Source organism: Sebastes umbrosus, chromosome 13, assembly GCF_015220745.1.
Source record: "Sebastes umbrosus isolate fSebUmb1 chromosome 13, fSebUmb1.pri, whole genome shotgun sequence".
In the NCBI taxonomy this organism is placed as follows: Eukaryota; Metazoa; Chordata; class Actinopteri; order Perciformes; family Sebastidae; genus Sebastes; species Sebastes umbrosus.
This window is the reverse complement of record NC_051281.1, coordinates 25518198-25545370: the sequence shown is the minus strand read 5'-3', so window position 1 is coordinate 25545370 and position 27173 is coordinate 25518198. Positions and strand designations below refer to the sequence as shown.

Here is a 27173-nt window from a genome sequence, read left to right as displayed (position 1 = left end):
TGTCTTATACATGTGTGTGTTTGTGTCTATCCACCACTTCCCACCCTAGGAGAAGAAATGCTGGCATTCTCCCCAGTTTGGAGGACTTGCTCTTCTACACGGTCGCAGAAGGTCAAGAGACGATTCCTGCTCATAAATTTCTCACAGTAAGTCCTTCACATTCAGGTCAGCGTGATGGTCGGTGGTAGGGCTGTCAACGAGTATTCTAAATTCAAATACATATTCGAATAGTAAAATCGAAATACAATTAGATTGAAAAAAGAAAAAAGCAGAACTACCGCGGCTCCCTGCCTCGTGCGCACTGAATGCACCGCATGACGGGAATAACACAACGTCACTTTCATTAACTGAAAATTAAACTGTATAACTATATAACTGAACTCGGCCGCAGAGAGAGAGACACCGTGTCCTAACAGCAAGCGTTACGTTACGTCATGTAAACAAACCATGTACCTATCAGCTGTGCACTCAAGATCAGACTGGAGACGTAACAACTTAATAGATGGCTGAGTAGTTCTGGCTGTCTTCCGACGCGTGTACTTTTTAAACAGAAAACACATGTTTTATAATGTGATATTTACTGGAAATGACTTTTAGGGCGATCTCCCTCCAGCCAGCTGCCACCTTATTTAGGTGTTGGACGAATATATCGGCTATGGACGATTGGCTGAGTACATCGCCGGTTGTTTCTTTTGGCCGATGTTTGTCATTTATTTAGCTAAGGGGTAGGGTAAATAGATATTTGAATAGTTCGAACCCATATGTTTTTTTTAGAACAAATACTCAAACGTCAATTTTGGGCAATTTTGACAGCCCTAATCGCTGCTAATGTCACAGTATTGACGAGTGCATTAACACCCAAGTTGTCTCTTCACTTTGGATTGTTTCCTTTACATTGTTTCTATTCAGAGGTGTTTCTAACTGCTCTATTTTAGGCACTTAAAGCCACTGGGCTTCGCACAGGAGATCCCAGACTGAAGGAATGCATGGACACCCTCAAAGAAACTCTACGGAACACATCAGATGGTGTTACGCTGGACAGGCACCTATTCAAGAAGTAAGGCGTGTCGTGTCGTGTCGTGTCGTGTCGTGTCGTGTCTGGGTGTTTTATCTCCATCATGTACACCCACCATAGTGGCACTTTTTTTTTTTAAATCAAGAAGCTTTTACTCTCTTCAGCCTCAAAAAGCTTTTTATACATTTTGATGACCATGTTTTCTAATGAGCAAATTCAAACATGCCTAATTGTTTCAATTTGCATCTTGCAAAAATGTATCCATCAAAAAGCATTTAGGCAGCAGTTCTGTTTTGTTTGAGTTGCACACTTCCATTTCAATAAAATGAGATGCTATGCATGAGATCCTTCTACTAACGCAGTAAGAATTACATCAGGAGATGTGATGTAAGGTTATGCATCACTGCCATTATTGGTGGTTTGTTATTATATATTTTCAACAAGATCATTGAATTATATGTTAGACACCAACGTTTCTAATACTGTAATGTAATGTATCTGCACACACATGACATGAAGTGCTTTCTGTCATAATAACGGAGAGTTACTGTACTCCACAAACTCCACTTTGTATGGTCCTAGCTCTCTTCACCCCTCTAACTCTTACAGAAAGATGTACTTGGTTTATGTCATACTGGAGTCTTGGTGGGAAAAAAGAGACAACCACTACAACCGGATATCAATAGAATAGTAAAATGCCCTTAGATTTGGGTTTTTCCAGTAGCTACTAGACATTTGGTCAAAGAAAACTCCAGATTGCCTCAGTGGAAAAAACCCAACTTCATGCCTTTCTTCATAATGAAAGTAAAAGTCAATAGATTTTTTATCTACAGGATGTTAAGCTATTTAGTTTCACTATGAGTGAAGTTTGTTGGATCACGCCATATGGATAAAAAATCAGCCGATCAACATGTTATGATGAAGCCTCTTCATCAGCCACTTTTTATTAACATTCATAGAAGTTTGTCACACTTCAGGGTTGCATACTTGGTTGACAAACTTTTTCTCCAGTTGCATGCAGTCGCAGTGTTTTAGCATGCTATCTGTGGTTTATTCATCAGGTGTGTCCAGAGCAACATTGTCCTGCTCACTCAGGCCTTCCGCAAGAAGTTCGTCATCCCAGACTTCCAGTCCTTCACCTCCCATATTGATGAGCTATATGAGAGTGCCAAAACCCTCACTGGAGGACAGGTGTGTCCTTAGATCCATGATTCTTTTTTTTTTTTGTTTCTCACAGGGCATCATCATTATTGATTCAGCCCATACAGATTCATCACCATCAGTGTGTTCTAACAGCCTGGTTTCAGTCTGCATTCAGCTGGTATCGAAGGTGTACATCAGTCCTTGATTGCACATCCAGCAGCACTCGGATCTGATTGAAAACCACTGTATTGGCACACTGCCATCTTACGCCTGAAGGAAAAATCCACCCGAGGACATGTAAAATAGTGGTGTTCCCAGTAGCAGTGAGCTAGCTGCCACTTTCACACATCGGCCCAGGATTGTCTTGGGCAGCAGATTTCTGTGTGTTGTGTCGAGTCGTTTTAGGTTCTAGCTACAGAAATACTGAGACATTTAAAAAACGGAGAGCAGCAAAATTGTGAGACTAGAGAAATCATGGTGAAGATTCCCAGAAAAGCATCTGGTGACTCCACGTGTAGTGGAGGCAGTACATGGTGGTCACGCTCCTGAGGCCAACGGAAGGGTTTGTGTTCTCAGAAGAAGAGGCCCTTTTCACGGCAGACATTTTGACTCATCAAAGAAGGAAAAACACAGGTGGAATTAATAACATGAATTAATGATTGCTGTGTTCCATTTAGGTGAGCCAGTTACTTGGCTTACTCGTACAATTAATGGAATGCAGCCATCATCAATGTTTTAATTTATGCGTCTGCCGCGATTGATTTATTACCTCAGTAAACATTGTAAACATGAGCTACGGTCTCAATCGCTTGTTTCAAGTCTTCTTCAATACAGCATGATGTTCATTTAGTAAATTATGGTCCCATTTAGAGTCAAATAAACCATGAAGCAGGGGATGCTTTAGGGTGGGGCTACCTTGTGATTGACAGGTCGCTACCATGGCGTTGTCCGGTGTGGGAGTTGTTCGTGTTTTCGTCGTAGAACTTTAACCCTCTCACAGTGTGTTTTCAGTTCATGAAAGTTAATTATAACCATTTTGGTCGCCTAAAAATGTCTTATTCAGCATTCGGTTGTACTTAGCTCCACCCTCTCGTGTCACTAGTGGTTGCAAAAAAACAAGAAGGCGACGGCCAAAAACCAAGATGGCAATGGCCAAAATGACAGCCTTTGGGCAATGGGTGTGTAGCTCCCATGCAGGTCAAATACATATCCAATAGTAAGCTACGAAAATGGAGGACACAGCTCCAAAAAAACCCCCGCAAATATCGCAAGGCGAAATGGCGAGCGGACAAAGCGATTCAAAGTGAAAGTGATGCTACAGGTGGGCTGAGCCACGCCTTAGTGTGGATGTACTGAAGCAAAGAAACACATCTCTGGGGGTTGTCGAAAGGCATCGTGGGAAATGCGGGAAATGACTTGCTGTAATAGTGGCAGTGGAAGGAGATAAAAAGCACTAAGTAAATAAAGCCCTTTGTCCTAAAGTGTCTGAGGGTGGATTTTGTCCTCTCTGGTCAACGGATGAGGATCTGACCTTTCAGTTGTTATCGTGTAGTGCCAGCGGTGTTAGCTTTCCACTGAAACCTGAGCCTCAGCAGACGTCAGCGGTGTAAAGTGAACCGCTGCTGTGCCGACACTCTTTCAGCTGCCTTTCCTCTCTTTCAGGTTGCAGACTATATTCCTCAGCTGGCCAAATTCAGCCCTGACCTGTGGGCCGTCTCCCTTTGCACAGTTGACGGACAGAGGTGAGACACGAGTCATGAGCAGGACCAAGTATTAAAAGGGATGCTGTGATGTTTTTAAGAGTTTGTGTGATGTTTCTCAGTTAACATTATAATGGCAGCTCTGTGCTGTTTGCATTCCTGTATAATATCCTGTATAATATTATAATTACGATGGCATCTAGTGGTGTCAATCATAGATATAAAACAGTAGGTGCGACATTACGTCATAATAACTAATGGGATAATCATCCACCATCTTACCTGGGTATTGTTTACAATCGCCACCTATGGGCAGCAACTGGTTATCAGCTGTTCAGCACCTAATTGTTTCACCAAAAGGACCAAAGAGACCAGGGTGGCTGGCATCACTTTCCACACGTCAGTACAAAATAGATTAGTGATATATTTTTTACTTATGGGTCAACTAAAACTACAAAAAGTTAGTGAACGAGTTAACTTTACCGTTAGCTACCAAGCAACGGACCAGCTGAGTTCTAAGTCAAAGTTATTGCTGATTGCTAGCTCAACTGTATTGATCTGTTAGCTAAACAGGTATTGTTTTAATGTTATCTATGCTAACGGTCAAAGTCTCCCGTCACGGGCTAGATTTTTTAAAGCCTGAAAACAGAGCCATGAGGAGGTGCAGAAGTCTAGAGCACTTGGATTCCATATTAAATGTAGTGTAATAAACACATTTTGTGAAGCTTACAATGCTCAATATATGTTTCAAAGAAGCGTTGATTAAACTTTATGTTTTGATTTATTGAAGGACAGTGGTTATAAATGTACAGGTGTTGGGGTTTCCCCTTGTATTTCCCAGTAAAGACAAAACTAACACAAGGAGACATTTCACAGTGTCGTATAATGATGTCAGCAGGTGTGTTGATCAGCTTGTTCTCTGATAGGCGGTTGTAAAATTCCAAAGGTGTGTATATATTTGCTATGTTTGTGTAAGAGAGGAAGTCATAAAGATAACATGGTACCGAACTGATAGTGTGATTGTGTTATCATGCCGTAACCGCTCTGTCACTGAAGTTGATGGTTTTCCCTGAAATCCACAGTATTCTATGAACTGGCATCTTCTTATATAAGCATTTACTTTCTTCACATCTCTTTCATGTTGTAGTCTGTTCATGTTTCTCTCTCTGTGCTGTTTCTAATCACTGACATTGTGAGTTGCTGTCTTTTTGTCTTTTGTAGACACACAGTCGGAGACACCAAGGTCCCCTTCTGTCTGCAGTCCTGCGTGAAGCCTCTGAAGTACGCCGTGGCTGTCCACGACCACAGCACAGAGTATGTGCACAGTTTCATTGGGAAGGAGCCCAGTGGCCTGCGCTTTAACAAGCTCTTCCTGGATGAAGATGGTGAGTCTTTTACTTCTCATCCTTCCCTCTGTTTATGGTGTATTCTTTTGTCTGTGAGCTTATCGGTCCGTACACACTATTGTTCCTCCTCAGAATGTTGCGGAGTGTCCCACGGAGGGCTCTGACTGTGTTTAGGAAGTTAGTGTTTCCTATTTTTGCAGAATAATAGTGTCAGTATTGAAAGTGTTGAGCAGAAAGTGTGTTTGGTCTATAAAATGGTGAAAAATGTCACATTTAAGAATCTGGAATCAGAAAATGAACTTTCTTTTTCTTAAAAAATACTCAAATTAATTAATCGATTATCAAAACAATTGGCGATTTATTCAATAGTTGACGACTAATCGATTAATCATTGCAGCTCTAGATTAAATACTTCTTTTGATTTTCTATTGAATTTTCTATTTGGGTTAAACTGAGCCGATGAGTGGCTACCCAACACATGAACTGCGAACGTTGCATAAGTGGGATGAATAATATTCATTATTATTTGTTATAGTTGTCATAGTGAAAGTTGTGGTTTCTTTGTCAGAGGAAATCCCCAGGCTGGTACTTAAACTGCAGCCATCTTGTCGTCGTATTGTGCGTGGGAATTTAGCCTATCTTCTACCAGGATAGCCACGGCGTTGTTGTGCTGTTTAAGGGCATCGCACACCAGTGAGGAAATGCAAGTTTTGCACTTGAACTCTTTTAGAGATTTGAGGGATGACGGCTTCTTCTCAGCTGGGTGTTGGATCTGTCCAGCATTACTAGAAGTAAAGAGGAAGAGAGAGCACACTCCCACGGTTGAACTCTCCTGTAAGCAAATATGTCAGAAGTCACATGATAACCAGCTGACAACAGGACTTCAGGACAGCAAGACTCACTATATCCTAGTTTTGACAATAAAAACTAGGGTTGTGTATTTCGGCACACATGTCATCAGGTTAGAGCAGCCACACAGCCATCATTAAGGCAAACTGTATGTAGAAAGCCGCTGTCGGTTTGTCGACTAATCCATGAGTTGATTTCATCGACAGATCTGTGAAACTGAGTTTCTCCACAAATGCACCATCTTGTGTTTACCAGAGACGTGCACATACGTTTCTTAGAAGTTAGTCATTCAGCCTGAAAAAAGCATAACAATTACCGATCGACTAAAGAAATCTTAGTCGACTAAGACCAAAACGACCGTTTAGTGAACTAATCAACTAAGAGGGGGCAGCCCTATTAAAAAAAATTCTGTAGATGAAAATAAATGTCTTTGTCAACAGTAGTCGATTACTTTTGACACAGTGCTGCCAACCATCCATTTGGGCGGCTGTGGCTCAGAGGGTAGAGCAGGTCGTCCATCAATCGGAAGGTCGGTGGTTCGAGCCCGGCTCCTATGTGTCGATATATCCTTGAGCAAGACACTTGACCCCAAATTGCTCCCGAAGGCATAGCCATCGGTGTGTGAATGAGTATTTAGATTAGATCCTGATGGGCAAAGTTGGCACCTTGTATAGCAGCCTCTGCCATCAGTGTATGAATGTGTGTGTGAACAGGTGAATGCTGACATGTAGTGTAAAGAGCTTTGAGTGGTCGGAAGACTAGAAAACGCTATATAAATGCAAGTCCATTTACCATTTACATTTGAAACACGATACTCCTGCATGGCCATAAGAACTGCAATAAGTTGTTTTGATTTATTGAAATTAGGGCTGTCAATCAATTAAAATAGTTAATCGCAAATTAATCTCACATTTTTTATCTGTTCAAAATGTAACTTAAAGGGAGATTTGTCATTTAATACTCTTATCAACATGGGAGTGGACAAATATGCTTGCTTTATGGATATTTATGTATATATTTATTTATGGAAATCAATTAACAACACAAAACAATGACAATTATTGTCCAGATTAAAGAAATTAGTGGCGTTAAAGCAAATTTGCATTAACGCGTTATTATCGTGTTAACTTTGACAGCCTTAATTGAAGTGCATTGTTCCCACCAGGATTTGCATTCTAGCACCGTCTTCTTAAAGTCAGTTTTGTAGGTGTGGTACAAAGGTCAGCTCAGCTCAGCTTATGACACAGCATAGCAGAGCTAGAGTAAGGGCAAGTTTCCACACATACAGACGTAGGCAAAGTTGTTGGTAATGTTCCGTTAAAGAGAGAAAAACCCACAATGGTCACTGAAATAACTTGAAACTGACAAAAGTAATAATAAATAAAAATTTACTGAAAATGAACTAATGAAAATCAGATATTGTTTTTGAATTGTGGTTCAACAGAATCATTTTAAAAAACAAACTAATGAAACTGGCCAGGACAAAAATGATGGTACCCCTAGAAAAGATGTAAAATAATTTGACCATAGGGACATGTTAAACTAAGGTGTGTCCTGTAAATAGCATCACAGGTATCTTCAAACTTGTAATCAGTCAGTCTGCCTATTTAAAGGGTGAAAAGTAGTCACTGTGCTGTTTGGCATCATGGTGTGTACCACACTGAACATGGACCACAGAAAGCTAAGGAGAGAGTTGTCTCAGGAGATCAGAAAGAACATTATAGACCTTCATGTTAAAGGTAAAGGCTATAAGACCATCTCCAAGCAGCTTGATGTTCCTGTGACTACAGCTGCACATATTATTCAGAAGTTTAAGGTCCATGGGACTGTAGCCAACCTCCCTGGACGTGGCCGCAAGGGGAAAATTGATGACATATTGAAGAGACGGATAATACGAATGGTAACCAAAGAGCCCAGAACAACTTCCAAAGAGATTAGAGGTGAACTCCAAGGTCAAGGTACATCAGTGTCAGATTGCACCATCCGTCACTGTTTGAGCCAAAGTGGACTTAATGGAAGACAACCGAGGAGGACGCCAAATCATAAAAAAGCGAGACTGGAATTTTCCAAAATGCATATTGACAAGCCACAAAGCTTCTGGGAGAATGTCCTTTGGACAGATGAGACAAAACTGGAGCTTTTTGGCAAGTCACATCAGCTCTATGTTCACAGACGAAGAGATGAAGCATCCAAAGAAAAGAACACTGTACCTAATGTGAAACATGGAGGAGGCTCGGTTATGTTATGGGGCTGCTTTGTTGCATCTGGCACAGGGTGTCTTGAATCTGTGCAGGGTGCAATGAAATCTCAAGACTATCAAGGCATTCTGGAGCGAAATGTGCTGCCCAGTGTCAGAAAGCTTGGTCTCAGTTGCAGGTCATGGGTCCTCAAACAGGATAATGACCCAAAACACATCTAAAAACACCCAAGAATGGCTAAGAACAAAACATTGGACTATTCTGAAGTGGCCTTCTATGAGCCCTGATCTAAATCCTATTGAACATCTGTGGAAGGAGCTGAAACATGCAGTCTGGAGAAGGCACCCTTCAAACCTGAGACAGCTGGAGCAGTTTGCTCACGAGGAGTGGGCCAACATACCTGTCGACAGGTGCAGAAGTCTCATTGAGAGTTACAGAAATCACTTGATTGCAGTGATTGCCTCAAAAGGTTGTGCAACAAAATATTAAGTTAATGTTACCATCCTTTTTGTCTAGGCCAGTTTCATTAGTTTGTTTTTTTAAATGATTCTGCTGAACCATAATTCAAAAACAATATCTGATTTTCATTAGTTAATTTTCAGTGAATTTTTATTTATTATTACTTTTGTCAGTTTCAAGTTATTTCAGTGACCATTGTGGGTTTTTCTCTCTTTAACGGAACGTTACCAACAACTTTGCCTACGTCTGTACTTTGTCAGCTTGCCAAGCTCTGTCCGTGCCAAAACCTACAGTCTTCTGAAAATAAACTCTTGGTTACGTGCCATGCAACTCTTCAAAACAAAGCAATACATTAAAGACATTCTGCCGCTATTTTATACATATGCTTATTTTTAATCTGTAGTATCTTGAGTCAATGTGTGCTCTACATGTATTTGCTTCTCCTTGTTTGATGTGTCTATATACAGAGCTCTCAGACACGACCGAGTGTTTACACTTTGATCCTCTAACTGGGCTCTCGCTGTTTTGCAGATAAGCCCCACAACCCCATGGTGAATGCTGGCGCTATTGTTTGTACATCACTGATAAAGGTAAGAGCAGTGACACTTTTTCCCCTCCTTCGTGTGTGTTTTTATGTCCTGTCTGTGTCATTTCCACTGAAACCTTAGCAAGAAAATTCCTGCATGGTTGGTATCAGTGAGCTGCTTTATCAGGTAAATAAAATGAAGGTTATAAATATTTGTAGCAGATAAGATGAGACTGTTTAACAATGCCCTAATTAACCTACATTAGTTTGAACACAATGAATCCCACTCCGTATTTTTCTGATTTAACACCCTGTCTGTCCACACATGTCAGACCAGAGGCCTGTACTACGAAGCAAGATTTGGGGTTAGCGAGGTAACTTCAGGGTTAACCCTTCAGGGTTTCCCGTCCTATGACGGTAGTTCACTTCCATGGTAACTTGTGCTGAACACCTAACCGGCTCCGGAGCAGGTTATGTTCCAGATAAGAGATCAACTGGTATAAAAGCACCGCCTACTGACCAATCAGAGCTCAGTGTGCAGATCGTATGATAATATTACACAAAGATGAACAATCCAGGTTACAAACAGCACAGTTTAAACTGACAAATGCAGGAAGGACAGCTGGCTGTATGCTGTGGGTGCGCACCGCTTTGAATAATGTTTTTCTATTTATTTTTTGACTTGCTCTCTAGTCAGTTTCACACCGCCGGAGTCGGGGACGCAGCTGAAAGAAGGCTGAAATACTCATACACGCCACAACTTTGTTAAATGCCATAATGTGGAAATGCAATCTAGTCATCCAGTATACTCTGAAAGCTTTTTATAATATCACTGCCCCATCAAGACGACTATATCTGACTTTTGAGTATTCCGTTAAATTAATAAATTTGTTAATTTACACAGGGTAATCTGTAATTTTTATTTTGCCAGCTTTCCTTCCTGAATTTGGCAGCATCAACTGTGTTACTATTAGTCTGGATTATGTGTTTAACCTCTTCATATTTGTCTAATATTACAGTTCGCTCTTGGTTTGTAAAATGTGCCGTTTTGCTGACAGTAGGCTTGTCCATGTTTGCGATTGGTCCGATGCTGCAAACACCATGTGAACGCGCTCATAGCCAAACTAAGAAACCCCGGGTTGACTTACCGAGTTGATAACCACCGTCGTAGGACCGCTTAGCGGGATTTCGTTTGTCAGGGTTAGTTAAGCCTGATAACGAGAAGATACCCTGGGTATGTTGAACTTGCTTCGTAGTCCAGGCCTCTGTTTTTTTTAGCTGTTGTTTGGTGGTATTTTTACCCACTCAGTAGACCACAGACATCCCAGTGTGTTCAGATATGTATGACTCTTGACTCAGCTGGGATCATTTCTAGGTCACTAGCATAAGTCCGCTGCCATGTGACTTGTTGTGGTGATTAAGACTTGTGCTAATCCTTCCTGAAGGCATTTAGCAAGCCCCAGCACGCACACACACACACACACACACACACACACTGTTATTGTCCCTTCTGAAAATAACCTGGATGGAGAGCTAGTCAAATGCAGGGGCACGCAAACCAGCTCATGAAGAGAGATAGGAAGTCAGATAATACCTCACCTCCCACAGCTCCTCCATCTTGTCACTAGAGTAACTCCGTGTGAAGATAGATGAAATGAATCGTCCGTCATCCATCAAATCAAACGAGCTGCAGCTCACAGGCTCACTCATAACAAAGGAGAGATTTAACCTGGCTTAAATGCCAGATTTTGTCCACAGGGTTTCACATTGGCAGTGTTAAACTCCTTAAAGCTGCTAGTGATCAGGTTTTGATTTTTAACTCTTTAACCTTACCAGGCTCTCTTTACATAATTAGTGCCAGCAGTGAATTATAAGCACTCACACAGACACATACCTATGGCAAGCCATTTTAACATCTAATAGCTAGACAGGATACACATTAGAGATATCTGCAACGTTATTTTGCCACAAGAGCCGTCTATAAATACCTGCTGCAAGACTGTATCGCAGGTGTTTCGTGTTTCAATATCTTGAAATGAGCTTTGTTTTGCTTTATTTTGTGAATTATGGATTTTTGACACGTGTAAAATTCTCAACGTCAAGGACTGGTATTTGACTGTAGCCTTCTCTGAAGATGGCCTTATGTTATGCCAAGCTTTTGTCCCAAGCACTTAGACTTTGAACTGAATTTGTATTCACTAATACTATGAATCATTGTTGTTGCATTCTTATTGATGTTTGTAAGAAGCAATGTGCCACCAAAGCTTGGAGATGTGATTATTAGGGGGGGTTTTTTCACTTGAGAGGAGGCTATCTAGAGAGGGAACGTAATGAAATCCTTCACAGAGTAATTAAACTGCCAAACCCATCCCCAATGTATGACGAAGCATGCTGAAGCATGTGGCCTGTTTGATTTTGGACCTCTTGTACTCTCTGTTACAAGTCTCAGGGTCTGGGACCTGTGTGTTTTCAGTGTCCATATGTTGTTAAAATCCTATTCCCTTTTTTAAAATTTTGTTTGTTCACCTGTCCTTGTTGTCCATTATCACCTTGCAAATAGAACCCTATTTAAATCTTAAATATCTTAAATATAGCCTCACATTCCTCACCAGATAGTTTCTGTTGACAGGGAAATCCTTCAACGCATTGGCATTTATCTGCTATTGTTGCACTTTTGGGATTAAATATTTCGCTGTCGTTATACCATGAGCTACTGAGTGACTGAAGAGAGAGAGCGGCGTTAGTGAGAACAAAGCAGCGAGTCAGAGAAATAAAATGTTATGTTCGGATTATTTCCCAGCGGTTACGTTCTAAAACACAAATACACACACAACCAACTCCCCACAACTCCACATAACCCAGTGGAAGGTGCCGAGTTGCCGGATTTTGAATGAATGCAGACTTCCTGTCTGCTGGCTGTGGCTCAGCGCTGCTCTCGTTAAGCTACAGACACGCACTGATCATAGCTGCACTCACAGCACAGAGAGGAGCAGGGGATCAATGGAACACATGCGCATAACACAACCAGTTCTCATCTGAGAAATACGGTCGCTTTGTATCTAACAGAGTAAAGGGGGACTTGTCCCTCGGTATCAGAAGCCGAGAAACATTACAAAGTGGCAATATTTGACGATCTGAACGAGCTGCAAACCCTGTGCGCTGTTATTGGCTGAGGGTTACACCCCCCACATGGGGCCTAAAGGCTGTTTGCAGACGCCCAGAAGCGTCCCGAGTAAATCAAAATAATAACACACACAGGGCTGTAGGATCTCTGCAGAAACAGACACCAACACACTTCTATTGGGGCATAAGTGATACTTGAGGAGGATTATTTTTGAACCAGTCTATACATTGTTTTTTCGTTAATTCTTAACGCATATTATACCTTTTAAATAAGTGGAGCAAGTGGTTGTACTCTCTTAATCCCAATAACGGCCGAGATGTATAAATTATGCCTTTTTGTTGTGCATTTAAAAGACATATGACAACACAGTTGTCACAGTAAGCCATTTTACAATGGCATGTTTATGAAGTTGGCTCCATTAAGTTAATTATTAAGCAAACTACAAATGACCTTTCCGTAGTGCTGCTCAGCAACATGTATGCTTGTTGGGCAAGAGGCTAATGAATATTCCACTGAAGGGCCATTAGAAAAGTCTTCCTCTTTTTTTGTTTCTTTCTAATGATTTTTCATGAAACGTGTGCAGGACAAAGCTAACTGCATCATGTGCAAAAAGCCATTCACATCTATGCAGGCATCGATAATTATCACCTTCTGTAGTGTAAGTACTATAATCGACTAAATCTCCCGCCCCCTCCCTCCTCTACTGAAATTAGATCTCCTTCATGTTGCCGGCCTCGGCTCACGGTCTGTCAGACACTAGTGGCTCTGTTAGTCCGTTTATAAACAAACACAATATGTTAATTGCTTTGTCATATTGCTTATTACTAATGCAATGCAAGCTGGATTTAGCGCCGTGACACCATTGGCGCAGGTTGCTGATGTCAGCTACTTTTTAATTTGCCAGAACTAGGGCTGTCAATCGATTAAAATAGTTAATTGCGATTAATCGCAAATGAATCGCACATTTTTTATCTGTTCAAAATGAACCGTAAAGGGAGACTTGTCAAGTATTTAATACTCTTATCAACATGGGAGTAAGCAAATATGCTTACTTTATGCAAATGTATGTATATATTTATTATTGGAAATCAATTAACAACACAAAAAATTACAAATATTGTCCACAAACCCTCACAGGTACTGCATTTAGCATAAAAAATATGCTCAAATCATAACATGACAAACTGCAGCCCAACAGGCAACAACAGCTGTCAGTGTGTCATTGTGCTGACTTGACTATGACTTGCCCCAAACTGCATGTGATTATCATAAAGTGAGCATGTCTGTAAAGGGGAGACTCGTGGGTACCCATAAAACCCATTTTCATTCACATATCTTGAGGTCAGAGGTCAAGGGAACCCTTTGAAAATGCCCATGCCAGTTTTTCCTCGCCAAAATTTAGAGTAAGTTTGGAGCGTTAGTCAGCCTCCTTCGTGACAAGCTAGTATGACATGGTTGGACCAATGGATTCCTCAGGTTTTCTTGTTTCTTAGTTCCTAGTTTCGTTTGAGTCTCTTCACTATCTTCACTTTAGCTTTAAAACTTAGCTTGCTACAACCTCCGAAAGATTGATTGCATTAATGAAATTAGTGGTGTTCAAATGAATTTGCGTCAACGCGTTATTATCGCGCTAACTTTGACAGCCCTAGCCAGAACGTGTCATAATGACAAATGCCGGTTCAACCGGTTGGCATATAATCAAACCGGTTTAAGCTCATACACCGGACCGGACTGGCAAAAGCAGAAGTCAACCCAACTCTAGTTTCAGCACATTACTCCTTCTAAAGAAATGCAATATAATGTGTAAATTAGTGAGCTTTTAGTGCTGCTAGGTGTGTTATTGTAGCTAGCTGTTTCCCCCTGCTTCAGTCTAACTTAACACGTCCTTTATCTTCTCATCTCACTCTCGAAAGGAAAGCGCATAAAATGTTGAACTAATTCGTAAACACTGCTGGCAGTGGTGTGAGCAGATCTATACTGGGCTAAGATGAAGCAGAAGAACATCCACTGTATTTTTAAATCATCTATTTCAGGAAATCTACTCCTTTTAAACGCCACATAGTCCAGTGAGGTCCTCCTTACAGTAGCTGTGCCTGCAGTACCCATGTCAAACAGGTTCCCACCAGTTCCCTACTGATTTATGATGCAGGGTGTGCATATTGTAGTGTGTTGATAGCTTGATGTGCAGGTTACTCTTCCATCACACAGCAAACCTGTTAAACTGCACAAGTCATCAAAGACATCAACTCACATTTGACGAGACAATCATGTGTGTCTGTGTCCATCCGCTCACCATTGTGTCTCAATGTGTTGTTTTTCTTTTTCTATAATGAAGCACAAATGTCAAGCCGTTAGCGTCAGGTTGCCCAGTTAGCTCCAACCTCGGTGGGGAAAACTATGGGATGGTTGCCGTGGCAGAATGCCCCAAACTGTTGTTACATGGTGCTTGAAGGCTACATGTTGTTGCTGTTTTTGTATGTTGTTGCATATTTTCCAGACTTAGGAACTGTGGGAAATAATGACTGCTGCTGCAGGTCAAATGACGTTGGTAATTTTTTCTTCCTTTTCCATATCTATCTCCTCGCACTCTCCCAAATCCCCCGATCCCTCCTCTTCTCTCTTTCTCCTCCAATCAGCTCTGTAGAACCCCCCCCCCCATCTAGTGACTCTTTAACACCTCCATCAGTGTCAATTACTTTTTCTTCTGCACAGTAAAGTGTCGAATTTAAAATGTACTGTCAGTCACACATGAAGCATTTGCCTTTTTAAATGTAAAGTTAAGAATGTTTTCACACCATCCAAATCATGAATAGTTCAGTATTTTAAATTTTTTTTTATATTTCTAACTAATGCTATAGTACTTTAAATGTGCATGCGACTGTCCATTTTTCTTTTGCCGTGTTTTCTTTGGTGGAATAGGCAGCATCAATGAGCTTCTAGCTTGATAAATGTACACTGAGCTACGAGCTGCGAATTCTATTCTCCTAGGAAGACCCTTCCTTCCTTCGTTCACAGCCCTTCTGTTTTGGCTGACAGGCTCTTTGCACATGACACATAGTAACCTATGATAGACACGGATCCTCAAACACATATACACACCTGCATTATGGTAACCCATAATGCAAACATGCCTGCATACACCCACATGTACTTCACGTAGAAACATACGCACAGTCAGGGCTGCTTTAGGGTCAGGGTTACTTTTTACTCTTTATACTTAATATAGATAATAACAGTTTAGAAATAATATTGAATCCCTTATTTGTAATCAGTGAGATGCCATAGCGAGACATGTTTTTCTTTAACTGGCTAAACTCTGGTAATGCACATGTCTACTAAATCTCCCTTTCAACTCAAAAACACTTCCCTCTTTGTTACCTATTTGCAAGCCAATCTTATTACTATTTTTGTATCTACTTGTAGAATTCTTGGCAAAGCTCATGTGATTTTTACATTTTGTTTGTAATAAAAATCGTATTCACATCTTTTCTAATTCCTTAGTTTTAATTTGTCAGCATTATCATTTTTAGTATAATCTTTTTTACGATGTTGTGCTTGTCCTCTGCGACACCTCTTGATGAATGAACTGTACTAACTGCTTATTCTTTTGTTCTCCCCCCTCAGCAAGGTGCAAGCAACGCAGAAAGATTTGACTATGTAAGTATTAGACGTCAGACCTGGGTCAAACATTGAAGTCAAAAGTATTCTGTTAACTTTTCAAGAGTCTCCTTGCGAGGGTTATTTCTAGATGACCAGACACTTTGTCTTTATTATGATTTATTTGATTGATCTTTTAAGAGATTAAAAAAAAAAAGTGAATTAGCTGTGACCAATTCCTTACTGTGCTTACCTTACTGCAGTAATTAGTCAGATCTGATATTTTCCTATAGTGGCAGTGAATGGGAAAAATCTTCAAATCTTCTTCAACCTACTCTACTTTGAAAGTCTACTACTTCTGCAGACTTTTTAATTATATTTCTACCGTACATTTTTCGATCAACTGCTACTTCTGCGGAGACTTTCAGCTAAAGAAACCATTCAAATGTCAAAACAGTATGCTCTTTAAGGACTTTTATGCTTGTATGCAACTTTTTTTCTGCCTTTTAAAGTACAAAGCATTTACTCTTTCAGCCTTTTCAGTTAATGAGTTTCAACTTCCACTTTTTGACAGTATTACAGTTTAGCTAACAGGTTTTTCAGCAATGTATTTCAGCACTTCACTTCTTTAGGTAGGGCAGTTCAGCAACCAACTCTTCTAGTTTTACATTTCAGTTTCCAGGTTTTCAGCAGTGCAGTGCAATGCCTTTGCGCTTTAATACTTCTGTATTTTCAGCAATGCTTTGCGATTTCATGGATATTTCCATGATAACAATGTATTAAATGACTGTGAAAACAATGTGAAAATAGATATGAACCTACAGAGAATCACCACCTGATTCTGCAGCTCCCCTCTGCTTTATGAAGCTTTCTAGACAGTTCTCATTGTTTAGCTGTCCAGACCACAACTTTTCTGTTTTGGTTCACTCTCACCGCTCTCATGGCATCGTTTTCCCCTGCTAAAAAAAGCCCTAAAAATCCACTGCACACTATCTGCTCAGCAACAAAAAGCAGAAATACATGGTGACTAGCTGGTAAACATAGAGGAGCATTCAGCAGCTAAAGAGCCAGATATTTCTCTCAGGAGTTGGTAGAGACCAAAAACAGAGCTAAAAGAGAGAGAATACTATACTAACATTCCTCAGGTGGCCAGAAACACGACTCCAAATGCTGATGTTGCTCTGTAACTGCTGGATGTGTAAATAAGCAACTGTTTGTTAACAAGTTCGCCCTATCAACTTAAAACATAATAATATGTCACTGTTGTGTTCACAAATTATTTCCCCAAAATCAGTGAACGCAGCTTTAGACATTATGGTGAGACAGCTCAAGGAAGATCTATGAAAACAAAAAAGTATTAAATCTTTGATAAAACATTTTGTTCTCTCTTTGTAAAGTTTAATTGACAGTGGCACTCGAACGTCACAATTTGATTGATGTTTACTGGCACTTGTATCATTTTCCTGTTAGTATAAAACTGCTAACCGCAAAATCAGTATGCTGCGACACATTGTGTTTAGTACATACTGTTTACAATTAGTATGTAGTACAGAATTGGGACACAGCTATTTTTATGATGGACGGGCATCAACCAATTCACCTAATACCCTGTTGATCATTCTCTCTCTGCTTTCCCTCCAGGTCATGAACTTTCTGAAAAATATGGCAGGAAACGAGTATGTGGGTTTCAGCAATGCCACGTAAGTCCCTCTAAATCCAGATTTAATGTTATCAAAGTTCTCTTCCTTCACTCACCCCGGGGACCACACATAGCAGAAAATGTGCTACACTCTATGGATTCAAACTTTGAAGCATGTTGAACCTCTAACCACTCCACTATCAGTCACGTCCCAGCAGGTGTCTTTAATCAGCTCTTACATAATGTGCTCTAGTACCCATTTGGCTCAGTGATGGCTTAAAGAGCAAATCTGGAACCTGAACCTGTGGCAGCACGAAAACAAAATGCCACGCGTATCAACAGCATCGTAAACAATAACGACTGGTGAATCTAATCTCTCACGTGGCTTGTTGCGGTTGAATCCAATCCAAGGTGTTGTATTTTCACTGCCAACACTTGTCAACTGTCCAAATGTGAAATTAAAAAGGCCATGCACACCCACACGGTTGTTGTCAGTTACTCCAGTTGTCAGTTGCTCGGATCACGCCCATCTTCAAACTCAACCTTCATTTTGATCTCAACTACACATCTATAAAGTGTCCTGACATCTTGCACGGTTGTTATCACGGTCACAAAATCTGCACACCTCAACAGAAAGCAGTATGTTGCCATAGTTGATATGTATCTATTTAGTTCACCTTCAACTAGAACTGTTTCCATAGCCTCTATCACACTATCTAAGATCTAGGGCTGTCAAAATTGGCTAAATATGACATTTGAATATTTGTTCTAAAAAGACACATATGTACAAACTATTCGAATATCTGTTCTTGAATATATCTATGCTGGGATATCAGCTGTTCAAGCGGCGGAGCATCGTAAAACACATTCATTCATTCAAACGCAACTGAAACAAAATAAAACTCACCGTCACTCACAACTCATTTGGTTGAAATAAACCCTTATTTCACCATGTTAGTAATCTCCAACTGTAATTAGCAAATCGGTCAAAAAAGTAAACTTTGGACCTAATTACTCTTACAGTAGGAGCTACGTGTTGTATTGATGGACTTCATCACCGATGAGGATTGGAATTGGCATTTGTGTTATAAAGGTTACTCGCATGTGCATGATTCATGGTGACACCACATGCTGCTAATAATGTGTCCGGAAAAAGGCCAAGTCCTGGGTGTCATGTTGCAGTAACATTATCACATGATGGCATGAGAGGTCTGGTTGTACTGTACACATGAGGGGAGGGGTGGTGGAATTCCAACACACAAGTGCAAACACACACACACACACACACACACACCCACACAATGCAAATATTTCCTTCCTCTTTGTAATGTGAGGTCTCTGCTCTCCATTTGACAGATTCCAGTCAGAGCGTGAGTCAGGAGACAGGAATTTTGCCATTGGCTACTACCTGAAAGAAAAAAAGGTTTGAGCGTGGATGACTCCTAAGGCATTGCGGACTTTTTTGTTTTCCGCTGTCTCTCTATTGATGTTTCTCTGCCCTACAAAAAAAAGAAAAGCAGTAACTGTAAGGATAAAACCAAATGAAAATAAGAAGGGGAGTAAGTTACTGCCAGAGGCCTAATGAAAAATTATTATTTAATATTATTTAGAATTGTCCTTTTAGTTTACATTTGCTTATTTAGAATACGCTGGATTCTGATACGCATTTATTAGACGTACTTATCTTTCACCAAAGCAGAGGTTCCTTAACAGTTAAAAAATGTCCGTCTCTTCCTTAACTGGAAATGAATGGACATGGAAATGTACAGCAGTTGATGAATGTTCATCTTTGTGCTCTCCTTCCTCTGCAGTGTTTCCCAGAGGGGACAGACATGACATCTGTACTGGACTTCTACTTTCAAGTGAGTGTAACAGAGATTTGTTTGTTTTTCAGTTTTCAACCATTCATTTGTAATGTATGCAGAGATATTGTTTTCTTTCCTTTTGCTGCTCTTCCTACTCTATTGATTCCAACCCTGAGGGTCCTGAGAGATCCTCCTGGCTAGATCCACTTTTAGCCACATACTGTATGTCTTTCTTTCTGTTAAACTCTCTCCGTTTTTCATCATCTTTAGTTCCCTGTATGCTACACGTAGCTTCTTCACTATATACAGATAGGTGGAAAAAGCAACATGAAGTGTCTTATTAAGGCGTTGTTGTTCCACCATGAGCCTCCAGAACAGCTTCAGTACTCCTTGTCGTAGATTTTCCAAGTGTCTGAAACTCCACAGGAGGGATGAATACCATTCTTCTTCTTCTTTTTCTTATTTTATTGAGAGAATAGATCAAATGTAAACAGTTTGCTTTGAGGGCCACCGCATATGATTCAGATAGTTTTCATCAAACCATTCATTGGGCCCTGAATGGGCGCAGCATTTTCATTTAAGTTGTCACATTTTTTGTCACCTCTACCACCACTGTACTGTCATTTTCATCTTCCCACTTGACTCTCTCATTTCTGCTCTCCTGTCCGCCCACGAAAGGTCATGACATGATTCCATGACATGAGACGTGCTGTGCTATGCAGAGCGGAAGAAAATTGTGATGGGAGAAATGTTAAAGGTTGTCCATGTGTGTGACCCTCCAGCTGTGTTCCATTGAAGTGACCTGCGAGAGCGCCAGTGTCATGGCAGCCACCCTGGCTAACGGCGGCATCTGCCCAATCACGGGTGAGCGCGTGCTGAACCCCGAGGCGGTGAGGAACACCTTGAGTCTGATGCACTCCTGCGGCATGTACGACTTCTCAGGACAGTTTGCTTTCCATGTAAGTAAATAGGCACGGATCACAAGTATAGTAGAGGACATCTTTTTTTGTTTTTATAGTGGGAAAGAGTCCAGAGAAACCAGTGAAGTGAACACCTAAATCATTTTGTAACTGCAAAATTGGTTGATTGGCCTGAGAGATACATTTGTATGCATTAATCTTTGTCTTTTTATACTCCACAACATTTTGTCACCCTGTTACAGTAGCTTGTAGTAGTGTGTAGAAGTCATAGACTAGAAGTGGGCGTAGTCACCGTGACATCATCCATTGGTTTGTGGACTATGGTTTTTGAATACTACATTTCTGATATCGTAACATCCCTAGTCTCAATCTCTAGTCTTCTTCAATACAGCATGGTCTTCAATTATGGTCCCATTTAGAGTCAAACAGACCATAAAGCAGGGGATGCTTTAGGGCGTGGCTACCTCATGATTGACAAATCGCTGCCAGGGCGACCTGTCAATCGGGACAGAGGCGTAGCAATGCGTATCCCTCAACACTCCACCCTCTCGTCCAAATATGGTAAAAAAAAGATGGCGACGGCCAAAATGCCAAACTCAAAGCTTCAAAACGGCAGTCCACAAACCCATGGGTGGCGTCACGGTGACTACATCCACTTCTTATATACAGACAATGACCCCCCACTCAAAAGTAATAAGAATAATGTCATGGTACTTGCACATCTACTAAGTCTGTCTCTTTGCCCGATACTGAAACAATGTGAAAGATTTACCCACATTATATAAAACTGTTATTTTTCAGTTTCTCATAAAGCACCGAAGTGAAAATCTTCTCTTCGTTGATCATGCCCTTTAGCATATTCTGTTTGAGTTCATGTGAGTGGGGTTTTGGAAACGATTTCCACTTCTTAATTGATGGAAAATATAGGACAAGTAGAAATACTGAGCTCATCTGAAACCGAATAACAAACAGGAATGCTCAGTGGAAGATAAATCTAAATAATCACCAGACTTACATTTTAGACAATCTTCTGTATAATGTCACAGGCAGAACAGCGGATAGAATTCTCTAACTGATGAATTATTGAAGTGTCGACTTGTTCTTTGCTGACTTTCCATTTTCAGCATCGTGCTGTTGCCATGTTGCTACTGCAGAGACACACAGCTGATCTTCTGTTATGTAACTGTTCTCCCTTGTTGTAGGTCGGTCTGCCAGCCAAGTCTGGAGTTGCGGGGGGGATCCTGCTGGTTGTACCCAACGTGATGGGTATTATGTGTTGGTCACCTCCACTAGACAAGCTGGGCAACTCAGTCAGAGGAATACAGTTCTGCACGGTATGTAATGTCCGGCAACAGAAGAGCAGATCACTGCATGCCTGCGTTGTGTACTAAGCATACTGACTCAGAGCCAAAGCAAGAAATACCTGCACCAGTAGTTTGTAGTCGTGTTTTTTTTTACATACCAGGGCTTCAAAAAAATTCCAGCAACGTTTTTTAAGAGCTGGAAGGAAGAAATGTATGATGGTAGCTGACATGAAGTATGCATTACTGTATGCCAAAAAGTCATTTTGGGTGTTTTGTATTTCAATTAACATTGTCACTCAGTGCAGTCATCAAGTACCTTAATACACGCACACACACACACACACACACACACACACACACACACACACATATATGTATATATATGTGTGTGTGTGTGTATATATATATACTGTATATACTGTATATATATATACTGTATATATGTGTATGTATATATATATATATATATATATATATATATACTGTATATATGTGTGTGTGTATATATATATATATATATATATATATATATACAGTGTATATATATACACTGTATATATATATATATACAGTGTATATATGTGTTAGGGCTGTCAAAGTTAAGGTGATAACGCGTTTACGCAAATTTGTTTTAACACCACTTATTTCTTTAATGCAAAGGAATCCATTGGTACCAACCATGTCATACTAGCTTATCGCAAAGCAGGCTTAACATTGCTCACAACTTGCGCTAAATTTTGATTAGGAAAAACTGGCATTGCCATTTTCAAAGGGGTCCCTTGACATCTGATCTCAAGATATGTGAATGAAAAAGGGTTTTATTGATACCCACGAGTCTCCCCTTTACAGACATGCCCACTTTATGATAATCACATACAGTTTGGGCAAGTCATAGTCAAGTCAGCACACTGACACACTGACAGCTGTTGTTACCTGTTGGGCTGCAGTTTGCCATGTTATGATTTGAGCATATTTTTTATGCTAAATGCAGTACCTGAGGGTTTCTGGACAATATTTGTCATTGTTTTGTGTTGTTAATTGATTTCCAATAATAAATATATACATGCATTTGCATAAAGTAGCATATTTGTCCACTCCAATGTTGATAAGGGTATTAAATACTTTACAAATCTCCCTTTAAGGTAATTCATTTGCGATTAATCGCGATTAAATATGAACAATCATGCGATTAATATAAATATTTTAATCAATTGACAGCCCTTATATATATACACACAGTATACAGTGTGTATATATATATATATATATATATATATGTATACAGTATATATATATATATGTATACAGATACACATACACATATAGAAATTGCTGATTTAAGTAATTGTCCTTTAGAATATGAATATCCTTAGTTTTCTTCAGCCCTGCAGTTTATTGGTATTTTGATACATTTTATTTTGTATTCATGGGGCTTCAAGGGAATAATTTTTTGTACACAAACATTCACAAACACAATAAATGCCTCATGAAAACAAATAGTAAATTGTGCAACAGGGTCCTTGAGTTACTAATTCAACTTGGCTGACATTCTTTCAGAGTGACTGAACCTATTTATGATGCTGATTAATGATTACCTAGAGGCCAGACCCAGATCTCAGTAAACACTGCATGCAACAATCCCTCCCCCCACCCCCCCATGTGCTTTTTTAAAATATATTTACTGCTGAAATCATTGTCTTTACAACTTCCAGTGATCAGAATGAAATGTCACATTGAATGGTGCAAAGTAAATCAATGTTTTTACCCTGCTGATCAGAATCAGAATCAGAATCAGAATGGTGTTTATTGCCAGGTGTAAGAGGTATACACTAGGAATTTTCTTTGGCATTATTGGTGCAAGACAAACTGTATAATAACAAAAGAATAGATAAAAACAAAAGAATAGATAAAAACGTTAATGATGTATCTATGTGTCTTTTCATTCCAGGACCTCGTGGAGCTTTTCAACTTCCACAACTACGACAACCTGAGGCACTTTGCCAAGAAGCACGACCCTCGCAGAGAAGGAGGGGACCAGCGGGTAAGGACACACAGCATCACGTTGTGAGGAACAAACCATCCAAAACAGCACCCATCATTCCCTCATCAAACACACTGACCAGAACACCTTCTCTCCAAGAACGCTGGTGGCGCTGAGGTTACTGTAGCTCAGATTTAACAGCTGTTTTGTAGCTGTGGGCTAACACGCTGATCTCCATGACTGTACATACAGTACACCTTAAGCAAAAACAATGCATGTGATTTCAGATAAAGAGCAAAACAGGATAACCCTCGACCCCTTTTTCTCCTCTATCTTTGGGTGCGCTGTTTCTCTTTGAATTCTTGCCTAGATCGCTGCAGGTGTTTTCAGGCATACTGAGCATTTCTTTCTAGTTCAGGTTCGCCGTATCTTTAAGATGTTTTTTTGAACTACAGTTACAGTGGGGCGGCTCCGTTGGAAACGGATATAATGGTTGGAAAAGCTCACCAGCGACATCTGCTGATTAAAACGTGAACGCACCATAAGAAAACAGCAGGTCTGAGATCAGCCTCTCACGTTTCCAACTATCACAAGCTAACGTTAGCTAGCCAAACTGTCAGTAACTGATACGCCCTATGGAAACTGTGTTACAGCTTCTCAATTCCACGATTCCGTCCGTGATTCTGTTATCACTGCGTCTGAAATCACATACTACGCACTACATACTCCAATGTGTATACTATCGTTCAACATACTTTTGTGTGAACAAACAGTAGTAGGCCTATGTGTCTATTCGGACGCACTGAACTGAGAGCCCCCTTGCCAGTTAGAGACACATAACCATGGTAACACATACCAACCTCATTTGATTTCGGATGAAACCTATAGATCATTTAATTGCTGTAAACATTACAAATGTGTCACAGTTTATTTCCTGTTGCAGGGGATGTGAATGAAATAAGCTGTCAGGAAGTAAACATGGATGTTAACGCTGGCCCGCGTATCAAAAGATATTTTAATTATATTATTATATTATTATTATTACAACCCTGCATGGAGGCCCACACTGATGAAAATCTAGAGCCAAAGTCTGTCTGCTTTAGAACCTTTAGAAGTGCTGAAACCTGTGCAGTTTTGCCAGTAAATAATTAAATCCACTGGTTTTGGCTCTGGTATTTCAAAAGATGTTTCAGCAAACTACATGCCACTTACATACACACACACACACACACACACACACACACACAGAGTAGGAGCGAAACTAATTTGTCATTCGTGTCAATTGAAACAGCAGTTCTCCTTCGGACCCATGGATTACGAGAGCCTCCAGCAGGAGCTAGCTCTGAAAGCCCCTCTTTGGAAAAAGGTGTCCCCCACTGAGTCGCACCAGGACAGCTCCACCACTGTAGTCTATAGGATGGACAAAATCGCCGAGTGAAACATATATATATAAAAAAAGGAGACCCGTCTGTCCCCCACACCCACACCCCTACTGATCTCTCACTACTCTACCACCACCACCACCTTTCCTCACCCTTGAATATTTATACATAAATTATGTAGAGGATTATTTATTGCTCATGGAGCAGCTAGTGTGAGGACGGACTGGGAAGCTTCTTTTGTTTTTATATGTGACGGGGAAGAATGGGACGAGTTGCTGCTTGTTACTTTTGCTCTGAATTCCAAATGAACTCTTGAGCCTCCGCCTGCTGGTTGCCTTAGTGTGTGTGTGTTTGTAGGATCTGGTGTACAGTGTACAGGTTGTGCTCTTGTTTCATATCAGCCACTTTATTGCGGTGTGTTTTTGACAGAATCCTCTTCAAAAATGTAGGCTAAGGGTTGATTTGAAATTCAGTTTTATTTTGACCAACAACAACAACAACAAAAAAGTGTATGCGTGTGTTTGCACGTATGGGGCTCCAGTACAGCCAGCTATTAGACCAACAGTCTTAAAATATACATTCAGACTACTTTCTAGTGAGCATTGCTCACTGTAGGTCTCACTGAGGCCAAAGACGCTAAATACAGATGCTGGATGTACCGTAGTACACGATAAAAATAGCAGTATAACGGAATGTGTTTTTGGATTATTGAGGGAAAGCTTTGGGGAAGAAGGAGAATATTGTTACTGTATCATGACTTTCTCATTCCTAAAAAAAAACATGAGCTGTGAATTCTGAAGGGATTTTTAATAATGCAGGTATTTTGCTTTTCCAATCTTAACATGCTGGACCTTAAAAGGAAAAATCATCCCCAAAATAGAAAGCTTATGAGGCACTCGTATCATGATTGTGCAAAGTTTCTCAGCCTTCTGGCAGAGACACAGTCTAAGAACCAAGGAGATAATTACAGACAGTTAGCCTCCGATCCTCTAGTAGAATATTTTTCTGCACAATATACAAGCACCTGTACCATCTTTGTGTAGGTGGTTACGCTCTGAAAGAAATTATACTTGCCTACAGATGTCTGAAGTAGAATAAATGCAGACATTTGTGAAATGAGATTAGTTGGAACCCCCCCATTGGAGTCACTTTATATGCAAAGATGGTTGCAGGAGATTTTTACTGCACGTTTCTATGTGCTCTAATTACTTTTAATAGTAAACTGTCATTTTAATGACTTTAAAATATAGCATCATTTGTGCCTCCCTCCATACCTTTTTAAAAAAATAGAATAAAAATAGACGTTAAGTTGACAACTGAGAAACACGGGAAACTGAGAAACATGTGACGAGACAGAAACAGAGATAGCATATTGAAAAGAGAAATGACTTCAACCCAAAATACAAGTATGAATCTGGAAATGAGCATGATATGTCCCCTTTAACCTGTCAGTATTTGTGCCTGGACCACAGTTGGGGCTGATTTTCCTGATGATGATGTAGGTTTGGAAAAGAGGTTTGCTCAGCAGAGAGGTGAGGCTCCTCCTGGAGACTCGCTTAACTTGATTGTCCTCATTCAACTGGCTGCATCACTCTGAGCTGCTGTTAAGTTAAGATGGTGTGTGTGTGTGTGTGTGTGTGTGGCTGGCTGCCATGTATGTCAGTGTTAGTGAGTATACTCGATATGACGTCAGTAGAGGGGTGGCGCGTGTGATCATTGCTGCGACCTCCAGGTAAAGCCCCTCGTAGCCTGCATACGTCTGACCAGTCCTCATACTGTACCACCTTTAACTCCTCTGCTGTGAGCAGGTGACTGCAGGCTCTATCTGGGCTGCATTCCAAAACCGTCAACCTGTGTTTTTGCATTGCACACACAAAGATTTGTCGAAACAGGATGCCTTAGTCTAGAAATAAAGCTGCTTTCTACAGAAATAGAGCGTTGCGGATTTAAAATACAGCAATGATTGATATGATGAATGGTTTAAAGCTTTAAGGGGGGACAAAGCAGCAGCAGAGGGAGGTGGAATTTATGAAATCTTTATGTTTATGAAAAATTTAGTTTAGTTTTTTTGGATAGCACACCTTCAGAGGGGAGGGAAAAAACTTGGAACTGCAATATCAATAAGCTGCTATCAAAATCAGATAGATACCTCAAGTCCACTGAACCAGAAATGTTTATCCTAGGG

At 40.4% G+C, this 27173-nt stretch overlaps 1 protein-coding gene across 2 annotated transcripts in view; it reads left to right on the top strand.

Annotated features, from left to right (window-relative positions):
* The window catches only part of glsb (glutaminase b), a 50510-nt gene that overhangs the window by 8901 nt on the left and 14436 nt on the right, over positions 1-27173 (top strand). Inside the window, exons 2-15 of one of the 2 annotated variants that reach the window (XM_037789928.1) lie at positions 50-146; positions 936-1057; positions 2077-2206; positions 3821-3900; positions 5080-5243; positions 9242-9300; positions 15985-16017; positions 17599-17657; positions 18953-19019; positions 19408-19458; positions 20184-20360; positions 21524-21655; positions 23574-23666; positions 24898-25767. In XM_037789928.1, the coding sequence (XP_037645856.1) occupies positions 50-146; positions 936-1057; positions 2077-2206; positions 3821-3900; positions 5080-5243; positions 9242-9300; positions 15985-16017; positions 17599-17657; positions 18953-19019; positions 19408-19458; positions 20184-20360; positions 21524-21655; positions 23574-23666; positions 24898-25044 (1411 nt within the window). In that variant the 3' untranslated portion in view covers positions 25045-25767. Of the gene's footprint in view, positions 1-49; positions 147-935; positions 1058-2076; positions 2207-3820; positions 3901-5079; positions 5244-9241; positions 9301-15984; positions 16018-17598; positions 17658-18952; positions 19020-19407; positions 19459-20183; positions 20361-21523; positions 21656-23573; positions 23667-24897; positions 25768-27173 lie in introns of those variants that run through there. The other variant, XM_037789927.1, reaches the window with a different exon arrangement.